This window comes from Cyphomyrmex costatus, unplaced genomic scaffold, assembly GCF_001594065.2.
Source record: "Cyphomyrmex costatus isolate MS0001 unplaced genomic scaffold, Ccosl1.0 scaffold330, whole genome shotgun sequence".
Classification (NCBI taxonomy): domain Eukaryota; kingdom Metazoa; phylum Arthropoda; class Insecta; order Hymenoptera; family Formicidae; genus Cyphomyrmex; species Cyphomyrmex costatus.
In genome coordinates this window covers 1282317-1293297 of record NW_017277451.1, presented here as the reverse complement: position 1 = coordinate 1293297, position 10981 = coordinate 1282317, and the positions used below count along the sequence as shown (strand labels likewise).

The 10981-nt window shown below is 29.7% G+C and overlaps 3 protein-coding genes across 4 annotated transcripts in view; 2 read left to right on the top strand and 1 right to left on the bottom strand.

Annotated features, from left to right (window-relative positions):
* Positions 1-1725, top strand: part of LOC108775927 (ribonuclease H-like) — a 2471-nt gene extending 746 nt beyond the window's left edge. Inside the window, exons 2-4 of the mRNA XM_018542393.1 lie at positions 1005-1058; positions 1125-1338; positions 1547-1725. Of these exons, the coding sequence (XP_018397895.1) occupies positions 1006-1058; positions 1125-1338; positions 1547-1654 (375 nt within the window). The 5' untranslated portion in view covers position 1005 and the 3' untranslated portion in view covers positions 1655-1725. The remainder of the gene's footprint in view (positions 1-1004; positions 1059-1124; positions 1339-1546) is intronic.
* Positions 1726-2543: 818 nt separating this feature from the next.
* Positions 2544-4171, top strand: Rpb7 (DNA-directed RNA polymerase II subunit RPB7). Of its 2 annotated transcripts, XM_018542392.1 has the most exons (8): positions 2544-2718; positions 2803-2912; positions 2982-3141; positions 3247-3297; positions 3397-3462; positions 3550-3621; positions 3918-3951; positions 4041-4171. In XM_018542392.1, the coding sequence occupies exons 1-8, from the start codon at positions 2707-2709 to the stop codon at positions 4055-4057; spliced, it is 522 nt and encodes a 173-aa protein (XP_018397894.1). In that variant the 5' UTR covers positions 2544-2706; the 3' UTR covers positions 4058-4171. The 2 variants fall into 2 exon arrangements, with proteins under 2 accessions (XP_018397894.1, XP_018397893.1); XM_018542391.1 differs by lacking the exon at positions 4041-4171 and having other exon boundaries at positions 3918-3998.
* A 3437-nt stretch (positions 4172-7608) lies between these two features.
* Positions 7609-10426, bottom strand: LOC108775949 (uncharacterized). The gene is made up of 5 exons (XM_018542425.1): positions 10168-10426; positions 8965-9492; positions 8665-8753; positions 8335-8559; positions 7609-7963 (listed from the first exon to the last, which is right to left on the bottom strand). The coding sequence occupies exons 1-5, from the start codon at positions 10300-10302 to the stop codon at positions 7777-7779; spliced, it is 1164 nt and encodes a 387-aa protein (XP_018397927.1). The 5' UTR covers positions 10303-10426; the 3' UTR covers positions 7609-7776.
* Positions 10427-10981: the final 555 nt, after the last annotated feature.

The window sequence follows — 10981 nt, the reverse complement described above, 5'->3', positions numbered from 1 at the left end:
TATATATATATAATATAATATAAATATAAACATTCCTTTTGTTTAGATCCTTATATCAAATGACATGGTCTACATGTCAAATGATTGAGTCATCAATATTGATGTAACAATCATGTCAATATTAAATTAGTCAATTTAATTTTAATATATCAATCGGTGTATTGTGTGGTTTGCACGTCTTAATTTTGTTCATCAAATCAAAACATTTAAGGTCTAAGTTTACTTTATATGTATATACATTGTGTTCCCATGACAGTCTTTTTCAAATTTCGATATTACAATCAAATTTATACTGATAATGACCTAAACAAAAGGTCAAAATGTTTATATTATTGTATGTATTTCACTGAAGTTACTTATAATTCACACAAACAATTAATGTTGGCTCACATTGGCAGTAATTTTACATATTTAGATACAATTTCTTGAGTCTACGTTCATATTGAATTATTAAATATATATACACTTTTTTCTTTATGATTATGTTCCTTTTCATATATTTGATAATGTTATGTCGTTATAACTATGATTATAGATATAATAGAGACTAAAAAGAATTTTTATATTTAAGGTTTGTCCTTTTTTGATTATACTTTGAAAATTTATATTTGCGAAATAAAGAAAAAAAAATAGAAAAAAATGCAAAAAAAATTACAATTGTATTTTTTTTATTGTTTTGATATTATGTTCCATTTTTTCTTTGACTCTAGGATTTGTTGATATAGTAAAAATAATAATAGTAAAATATATATAATGGTATACAAAAGTTTTCAATTTTGGAAAAGCGATAAGTCTTATAATCATATATATATATAATGTTAATACGAGATTTTGTTATCCACATCTTGTATTAATTTCCGATAAAGATAAAAATTTTATCAGGCATTTTTTTTATAAATTAGAGTGCAAAATGTTACTGGCTGGAAACTTTTGCATACCATTGTATATGTAAAACTAGCAGTGTGCAAAAAAATTAAGTTTAAAATTTCTGAACTTTTTGTCAGAATGCCTTACTATGGAGTGGCTAATGGTCGTTCAACTGGTGTTTATGATAATTGGTAAGAAAATTAATAAAATTGACAATTGTTTTTTTAGAATCAAGAATTCAAAATATTTTATATTAGGGAAGACTGCAAAGATCAAGTTCATGGATATTCTCATAACAAATATAAAAAGTTTGATACACCAGATCAAGCTTGGGACTTTGTTGACCAACATTCAAACGATGCTGGAAAGTCATTTGATACCAACAGTAAAGCTGTGGCCTGTCGAAATAACAATCAAGTTGCATTGAGAGGTCACAATGAAGTCAAACATTTTCAACGTACTGATTACTTGGTATGAAATAGAAATTATTTTTTTTAGAAAATACTAAAATTACATGTACTTTAACATTGAACAAAATAGTTTTAGTGATAACATTATTTCATGTTGTTTCAATTCTACAAACATTTTTCAAATGTTAAATTGAATTCTTTAACGCTATATATATTAACTGCTTTTAATATACAATCTCTTGTGATTGATGGTGACTGTTGATTTGCAGGAAGGAAAAAATGGTTATGTCGTACGTGAACGTTCTTACAGGAGTGGCAGAGACGGAAGAGGACGTTTTGTCGAAAAATATACACGTACTTACTGGGAAGACGATTAAAGAGTTACCATTATGAGACTATTCAGAGAACCTTCTTTTTTTTTTTTTTTAAGTTTGTAATATTATCTAGAGCATGGACAAAAAACTTACAGTTTATGAAAGTTCAGATCAATTATAGAATGTGTTATTTTAGTGTTACATGTTATTGGTTACATATAAGTTGATTACTCGTGTATTTTTTTTAAATATTCCACGAGATTAATAAATATTACTCTTATAATAAATATTATCCTACAACTACTTATTTCATAATCCTTAAAAAATCATAATGTGATTTTATTATAATGGTAATTTTCTTCTTTTATGAAAGTTTGTGAGCAGCCTTTTAGTCTATTTTTGCCTGGAAAATGGAATTTTTTTTAAAACTTGTTTTGGAATTTTTGTCATTCAATAATACCGTAACCTTTTTACCTATCCTTAAATTATTCTAAGATCAAGTTCATATTTCAATTCTTTGTGCTTATCAACATACACTTCTAGTCAAAACTATAAAATGCTTATGCCATACAGGTATACATGAAGTAGATGCTTAATAGGAGTCTAGGAATCAAGTTTATTTTTACTTGATGATTTATTTTAATACTTGAGTTTTTCTATCATCTTATATAAAAGCAACAAAATTAAATTTAATTTTTGTTAATTATATTTCATAAATATTAGAAATGCTTTTATAATAAAGCATTTATTTCAAATTATAATATTATGTTACATATTTATAATTAATAATATATTACATATTTAAAATATAATACCTAAAAGTATAAAAAAAACTCAAATTTTTCTTTATCAAACTATTTTTTTTATTAAATATATTTTTTAGCTATTTGGTATAATAGAAATAAAATCATCCTCACTGAGAAAAAAATAACTACATTTGAAAAAGGCGCCTTAAGAATAATGAATGCAATATAGGGAAATTTCAGAGCTTCGTTTTGTCACGTAGTGCTAGAATGTTTAGTATGTTTACTAACGGTTGTGTAGTATAACCTATATAGATATTTGTTTACATCCTTCATCAGCCACAAGCCAGTGGAAGACAGGCATACTTAATCATGTTTTACCACGTAAGTTAATTTCATACATTCCCTACAATCTATTATTATTTAATCAATAAAATTAATCGCTTTTTATTTCTTAAATAAATACAGATTTCGTTAGAACATGAAATTTTGTTACATCCTCGATACTTCGGTCCTCAATTACTCGATACTGTAAAGCAAAAACTCTATACAGAGGTGGAAGGCACTTGTACAGGAAAGTGAGTATCTTTTATATTTTATTTTGGTATTAAAAGTTGCGAAACCTTAAATTACTTATGCTTGTTTAGATATGGCTTTGTCGTAGCCGTCACAACAATTGATAATATTGGAGCTGGTATTATACAACCAGGACAAGGTTTTGTAGTATATCCAGTCAAGTATAAAGCAATAGTATTCAGGCCATTCAAAGGTGAAGTGCTAGACGCAATCGTAACTCAAGTGAATAAGGTATAAATAAATGTTTTTTGAAAAGTATAGAGAACAATCTGTTTAAATATTCATTCATTCATTAATTGCTAAATAACTTGTATTTTATGATTATTACATTTACAGGTTGGAATGTTTGCTGAAATAGGTCCACTTTCATGCTTTATATCTCATCACGTAAGTAATTGTAACAGTTATGAAATATAGTAATCAAGTATATATTACATGTATGACATGTATATATATATATATGTATATAAATTTAAATTTCTGCAGTCAATACCAGAGGATATGCAGTTCTGTCCAAATGTGAATCCAGCCTGTTACAAATCAAAAGAAGAAGTAAGTCGTGTCATAAAATGTTGCTTGTTACAACACAAATTTTGTAATTGTAAATTTGATGCTAATAAACTCAAATATATCTTTCAGGACGTAGTTATTCAGGCAGATGACGAAATTAGATTGAAAATTGTAGGTACAAGAGTTGATGCCACAGGAATTGTAAGTATTAAATTAAGGGTCTCAGCGCAAGATTGCCATAACACATTAAGACTTTCAGGACAATTAACAAGAGTATTTTTGACTTACTTACAAACAATTATATTACTTACATATATAGCACGTGGTAGTACACTATCAAAAGCGATGTCCATTAATTCCAATGTTATACGCCAAAGCTTGTGCGTTGCTTACATCTACAACTTAAGTCTATCTTAATGTGTTATGGCAATCCTGTGCTCAGACCCTAACACTGAATCTGTTTTATGTCAATTTACATATTAAATTTTTCGTTTCAGTTTGCTATTGGCACGTTAATGGATGATTACTTAGGTAACATAACAGAATGTTTTAAAGTAATTGTTTTGCAAGGGATTTAAAATTTAAAATTTTATGTATGATACTTATATTTTTTTTTTCAGGTCTTGTATGCAATTAGCATGGCTACAATCCGTGTCTCGTTTAAAAATATTTATTAAGATTATTTGAATAGATTTTATAAAATAGAAAATATAGAACTTTTAATTACCTTCAAACATACATAGGCAAAGAAAGGAGGCTTGATTTACAATTTGTCAACCTATCCTCACATATCTATCCATATCTTGCTTTCGTGTCTATTCCTCTTTATTCTAATTTACTCAACTAGCCTTCACTCATTTATTAACATTATACTTTAAAACCTTTTCTCTCTTACCTATTACCTTTTTAATCTTATTTTTGACTCAATATATTTCATCCTACTGGTGTTCCAATTTTCCTCCCCTCGTCAACTAATTAAAAATTCCCTCACTAGTCTTCTTGTATTTTCAACTCAATATTATACCTCGTTCAATCAATCAATTTATCCACGCATAATTTTTACTCAAGCTTTCTTTATTAATTTACTTTGCCTAACTACACAGAATTTCCTGTCTAGCCTTCCTGTATATTCCTGACTCGTTACCATGCCTCACAATTCTATCCCTTTCAATTCCTATTCTATTCCTTGCAACTTTTCTCTTTCTCTTTTAAATCCCTAACTAAAATCTATATTTATGCCTATATTTAAAACTAAATCTACATTTGATGCTCTCCTGCTCTGCCTCATGCATTTTTTTATCCAGAAATTCATATGTCTTTACCTCCATCTCATCCTCTTCATTCCTTGTGCTTTGTCCTCCTTATTCAAACTCCTTAAAATGTCCCATAACTTGCTTCTTATCACTTGTATCTTATGCCGTCTTCATGAATCGACCTGTGAACTTTTCTTTCTCTTGTTTTTTTCTTTTTTTTCTTTAAATCAAGTAGGTACTAAGGTAATAAGGTTATTACAACATTATTATCATTTGTTATATCCTTCCTTAGCTGAACCTCATTTTCTGGTATAATTCTTATAAATACATTCACCTTTTTCTCTAACTATTTTCTTCTTGCCTCTCTGTTTTATACTTTTATTTATATACTGAACACAGGAAGGATGTTTTCTGCGATATAATCCTCTCCTTGTAGCCTCTTCCATACGATAGTATCCTTATGCCATTCTTTCCATATTCAGGGAATCGTGTTTTCTTCATCCTTTATTCATTTATCCTTTATATTCACATTACTGTTCCATCCTTGATCCTTGCACTTATTTTCGATCCTACTTCCTCTTTCACATATGTCATCAGTTGCTTTTCATTCTTCTGTACCATCCAGTCGCCATTTGGAGATATGAAATATGAAAATATCTCTTGTCTTTTTCTGTTTCTATATTGCCTTCCATCCATGTTCTCTTATGTTCTCATCCGCTTGGTCCCAAATTTTCTTCCTAATACTTAACTATTTTTTATTTTCATTATTAATCTTTATTTACCCTATCCTATATTACTGCGCTTATCCTATTTTTATTTTTATCCTCAATTTCTATTGTTTCCTTTTTTCCATCTATTTATCATGTCTTTTATCCTTTCCTATTTTATCGATACCGGCCACATTGGCTTCTAGACTCATCGTACCCACTATCTAACCTTAACTGCAACTTTTTTTAAAAAGCCATACATATCTTATTATCCGCTTACTTCCTACTTATGTTTTCATTTTCACGTATAAACTTTACCCTACGTTTACTGTTTAACCACCTTTTAAGCCTCTCATCAGTCTTATTTCCTCTCATCGGTCCCTCACTTGTTTCACATATGCACTCACTCCTATTCCCTCTAACCAAATCTCTGAATAGGTTTTATATTCTGAAAACAATACAAGTATCTTAAATATTTCCTATTTTTTATAAATAGTGTGTAATATCGATATAATCAATTCGAAAAGATATGAAACTATAATAGTGTATAAAAAACTATATGCCTATATTTAAAACTAAATCTACATTTGATGCTCTCCTGCTCTGCCTCATGCATTTTTTTATCCAGAAATTCATATGTCTTTACCTCCATCTCATCCTCTTCATTCCTTGTGCTTTGTCCTCCTTATTCAAACTCCTTAAAATGTCCCATAACTTGCTTCTTATCACTTGTATCTTATGCCGTCTTCATGAATCGACCTGTGAACTTTTCTTTCTCTTGTTTTTTTCTTTTTTTTCTTTAAATCAAGTAGGTACTAAGGTAATAAGGTTATTACAACATTATTATCATTTGTTATATCCTTCCTTAGCTGAACCTCATTTTCTGGTATAATTCTTATAAATACATTCACCTTTTTCTCTAACTATTTTCTTCTTGCCTCTCTGTTTTATACTTTTATTTATATACTGAACACAGGAAGGATGTTTTCTGCGATATAATCCTCTCCTTGTAGCCTCTTCCATACGATAGTATCCTTATGCCATTCTTTCCATATTCAGGGAATCGTGTTTTCTTCATCCTTTATTCATTTATCCTTTATATTCACATTACTGTTCCATCCTTGATCCTTGCACTTATTTTCGATCCTACTTCCTCTTTCACATATGTCATCAGTTGCTTTTCATTCTTCTGTACCATCCAGTCGCCATTTGGAGATATGAAATATGAAAATATCTCTTGTCTTTTTCTGTTTCTATATTGCCTTCCATCCATGTTCTCTTATGTTCTCATCCGCTTGGTCCCAAATTTTCTTCCTAATACTTAACTATTTTTTATTTTCATTATTAATCTTTATTTACCCTATCCTATATTACTGCGCTTATCCTATTTTTATTTTTATCCTCAATTTCTATTGTTTCCTTTTTTCCATCTATTTATCATGTCTTTTATCCTTTCCTATTTTATCGATACCGGCCACATTGGCTTCTAGACTCATCGTACCCACTATCTAACCTTAACTGCAACTTTTTTTAAAAAGCCATACATATCTTATTATCCGCTTACTTCCTACTTATGTTTTCATTTTCACGTATAAACTTTACCCTACGTTTACTGTTTAACCACCTTTTAAGCCTCTCATCAGTCTTATTTCCTCTCATCGGTCCCTCACTCCTATTCCCTCTAACCAAATCTCTGAATAGGTTTTATATTCTGAAAACAATACAAGTATCTTAAATATTTCCTATTTTTTATAAATAGTGTGTAATATCGATATAATCAATTCGAAAAGATATGAAACTATAATAGTGTATAAAAAACTATATTTAGATAGAATTATAATAATTTGAACATTTTTATGATTGTTAAAATAAAACAACTCTCTCAAATAAATTATAATAAATATATTATATATAAAATAAAGTACGACATATATATATTTTTTAAAAAACATTAATTTAATGATATTATCTTACGTGTTATTAACAATTTATAGAAACAAAGTAGATGATATCATATACAGCCTCAACTAACTTTGTTAAACAATTGTCTCATTTTCTAACATTTTTCAAATATACTGCAATATAATTGTCATATCTTTTTACAGAGTCACTAATGCAAAATTGTATGGACATAGCTATTGCTGAACAATTAAAAACCAGATATAGGTAGTTTATAATCATACAAAGATACTGTTTAGGTAATGTACATCTTTTTTAATTCACATATTTCTTATTTACTACTGATCATCATATCGTAAGGATGTATTTGCAACAAAATTGATACGCCAGCAACATACAAATTGATGCGTGCAAAAAGCATTGTTCTGTTTGTTGTAACAATTTGAATAAAATCATATAATTCGAGTAGCTGGCAGTGATAACAATTTTAATGGTACTTAATCCATAGACTCTTCGTTGCTACCAAATATGCTTGCGAGACCTGTAAATAGCGCTAATTTCGGTGCAATACGTAGATCTTCTTTTTTCACCACTGTATCCTGATCGGGCATCATCTTGTCCGCAATATGCTTATAGATTTTTCCATTAGCATTAACATGAAAAGTAGAGAAGCCATCGTACCATCTGAAATAGTTCCCATGAACATTATTTTCATAAGCAAAGTTAATTGAAGTTTAGTATCAGTGCACCCTAATGAAGTGAACGGCATGGTTCACAAAACATTGGCATTAATAATGAAAAAAGACACGGCGATAACCCACAAATCTTCTGGTATAATTGAAGTTAATTGAAGTTAAAGTGATGATAAATATTTTATTCTTAAAAAAAAACAGGCAGTTTAAGATAGTATAATACACGTCTAATATAGAATTAAAAAAGTTTTTTTCAAATCTAGTAAAAACTGTGATTAATTTGGATTAATGTTTATAAAAATTTACAATTTTATTATAATTATGTTTCTCCATTAACATTAATTATGTAATGCAAATACTTACACATCCTGATTGGTACTTATAGCATCTTGCATTTTCCAGATTTTATATTTCCAAAACATAGTGAACACTTTCCAGCCCGTGACACCTCGTATACGCCAACGAACCTGAATGGTATCAGTTTCAGGATGCATTGTTATCTTTATGATATCTAATTTGACAAATGCAAACTTTATGTGACCAACTAGCCTAACCAGCATTAATTGTTTCACATAGTTGTTAAGCCCCCTGAAATAATTTTTAAGTAGATATACGAAGAAATATAAATATTTGCAATGTTAAACATTCTTTATTGTTTTAGATAAATTCATTTATGTAATAAAATTAAGTTACCTTGTTGTTACTCCTCTAATATTGTTGATAAAAACTATATCATCAGAATATATTGAAAAATTTAGAGGTTTCACAAATAGCTGTGGTAACTACAAGTAATACTTCAATCAGAAAATAATAGTCTAGCTCATAGAATTGTCTAGCATAAGAGAATCTCTTATCCTAGACAATTATGCCTCAAAGGTATTTCAGAATTATTGTACTTTGCTTCTGAAAGAGCATGATTATAAATTCGGAGAATCTAAGTCAATGAAAGTACAATAATTCTGAAATATCCTATAAATCACATGACATACACACATCTTGATTAAGACAATCAACTACGGATTGCAGTTGTTCCTGCGATGGTTTACCATCGGTTTCTTGTGGTGATTGTTGCGAGCTCATTTTTAGAATACTTGTATCATCAGAAATAAATACGATATTTTTGTCAATATTTGTTTTTTGATTACTGTGTAAACTTTTTAAAGAAATCATCTTATTATTACATAGAAATGAATTATCTTTATTATTTCTTATAACATTTTGTACCGGAAACGTTTTAACATTGTTTGGGGTAATTCCTACAGGAACTATGTGATTCCTGCCTTGTGAGAAGGCAGTGCTAAGCCTTTGCGAGTCATGTAGCCTATGTGGGCTTTGGACCCAATACATCATTGTATTTTTGCTCTCATCATCAGAATATCGTTTGACTAGCTTTTCATTCCATTGATTGTGAATGTCAAAATGAGCTAGCGATAAATTTGAAGGCAATGTACATCCTGCAAAAGGTATTGACTTTCCTGTAGTGTTTGCTCTTACAGATAGTGTTCTCTGTGTACCCAAGAACTGAAAATTTATAGATATTGTAAGAATTTACAGCAGTAGTTATAAAAAAACTAGAACATGAAAAGATTATAAATTGGTAATTATTCATATTAAGTATCACGGCAGTTATATATATATATATATATATATATATATATATATACATATACATATGTTAGATTTATTAGTACTCATGTCATAACGGTTTCTATTTTTAAACTTGAAATACAACTTGTCTAGTTTGTACTTGTCATCTGTTAGAGATCTATTGCCATAAATTTACAAGCAGATATTTCTTGCATTTTTACTATAGAACAATTTACTTCATATAAGTATATAATCGAAAGAGAAAATGCATATTTTCAGAACATTCTGTATACTACACATCAACAAACAGTCCGATATGTATAAGATATTTTCATTTTTGCGACAACATGACATGCGATGCCTGTCATTAAATCACACTTTGATCATGACTTAACAAGAATCAGGTAGCTCGGTAAGACTTTGTCGTTGTCGCAAAAATTACAATAAAAATTTGTGTTTAACAGATCGGCGAATTTAACGTCGTCGTCGCTGCGAAGTCACGCGATTATATAAGTATTTGGAGGTTAGGTCAATCAGTCGCTGGCAAGTATCGTCTACATACTGTAACGTAAAATTTGTCAAACGGAACTGGTCACGCACGCGACGCACCTGCTTCAAGAAGGCGGACGATTCGATGTTCTTTTGCAGCTGATTACGATCGAGCTTTGACGGCGTTTTTCGGCCGCCGCCGCCGCTTACGAGCGACGACAGCCGGCCAGGCAACGTGCGAAAGCATAAAGACATATTGCGCGATCGCGCGTGCTAACAGCTTATTCAGATCAATGACATATTCCACGCCGGCCCGCAAAAACACAACGCTGTACTAACTACTGTTCAATGATCCACACGCGTGCTCTTCAAGTTTCTCAACGCGGTTCACGCGGTTGTCCTTTTCGGCTCGAAGAGCTCGGACACGTTCTTGTGCGCTTCGCGAGATAGCGCTCATAAGGTAGCGCTACTAACTTGCGGGATATTTCAAATTGGAATGCATTCGGGCAAAATGCTATTAATGCTATTTATATAATTTTCATATCTTTATCATTTTTTTAAACATAAAATGAGGATAGAATGACGCATATGGCGCTAATAATATCTTTCTGAACCTAACCTTGAAGTCCTGGTAACATATAGATACATTTGTATAACATATATACAAATTTGTAATTTGTTTATTTATTGCTTATTCAAGACTTATTTATATATTTAAACAATATTGTAAAAAATATTTAAATAATTAGAGTATCAATTAAGGCTAAAGAACTAAGCCAGTTATTGTTAATGCTTACAATTATATTTACAAAAGTGAAAATAAAAATAAACATTTATTAATATAAAAAATAAACGGACATTTCGACCTTTTTATATCAGGTTATCTTCAGTGTCACAAATTAATTTAAAATTACATACGAAATTGGTTAACAGA

What these genes read in the sequence shown, in the direction of transcription:
- Rpb7 (XM_018542391.1), top strand. An exon ending in GTTACAAATCAAAAGAAGAA is followed by an intron (nt 3,463 to 3,549) that starts GTAAGTCGTGTC and finishes TATATCTTTCAG; the next exon opens with GACGTAGTTATTCAGGCAGA. An exon ending in GAGTTGATGCCACAGGAATT is followed by an intron (nt 3,622 to 3,917) that starts GTAAGTATTAAA and finishes TTTTCGTTTCAG; the next exon opens with TTTGCTATTGGCACGTTAAT.
- LOC108775949 (XM_018542425.1), bottom strand. Translation starts at nt 10,302, where the DNA reads ATGTCTTTATGCTTTCGCACGTTGCCTGGCCGGCTGTCGTCGCTCGTA. An exon ending in ATTAGAGGAGTAACAACAAG is followed by an intron (nt 8,560 to 8,664) that starts GTAACTTAATTT and finishes AAATTATTTCAG; the next exon opens with GGGGCTTAACAACTATGTGA. An exon ending in ATAAGTACCAATCAGGATGT is followed by an intron (nt 7,964 to 8,334) that starts GTAAGTATTTGC and finishes GAACTATTTCAG; the next exon opens with ATGGTACGATGGCTTCTCTA.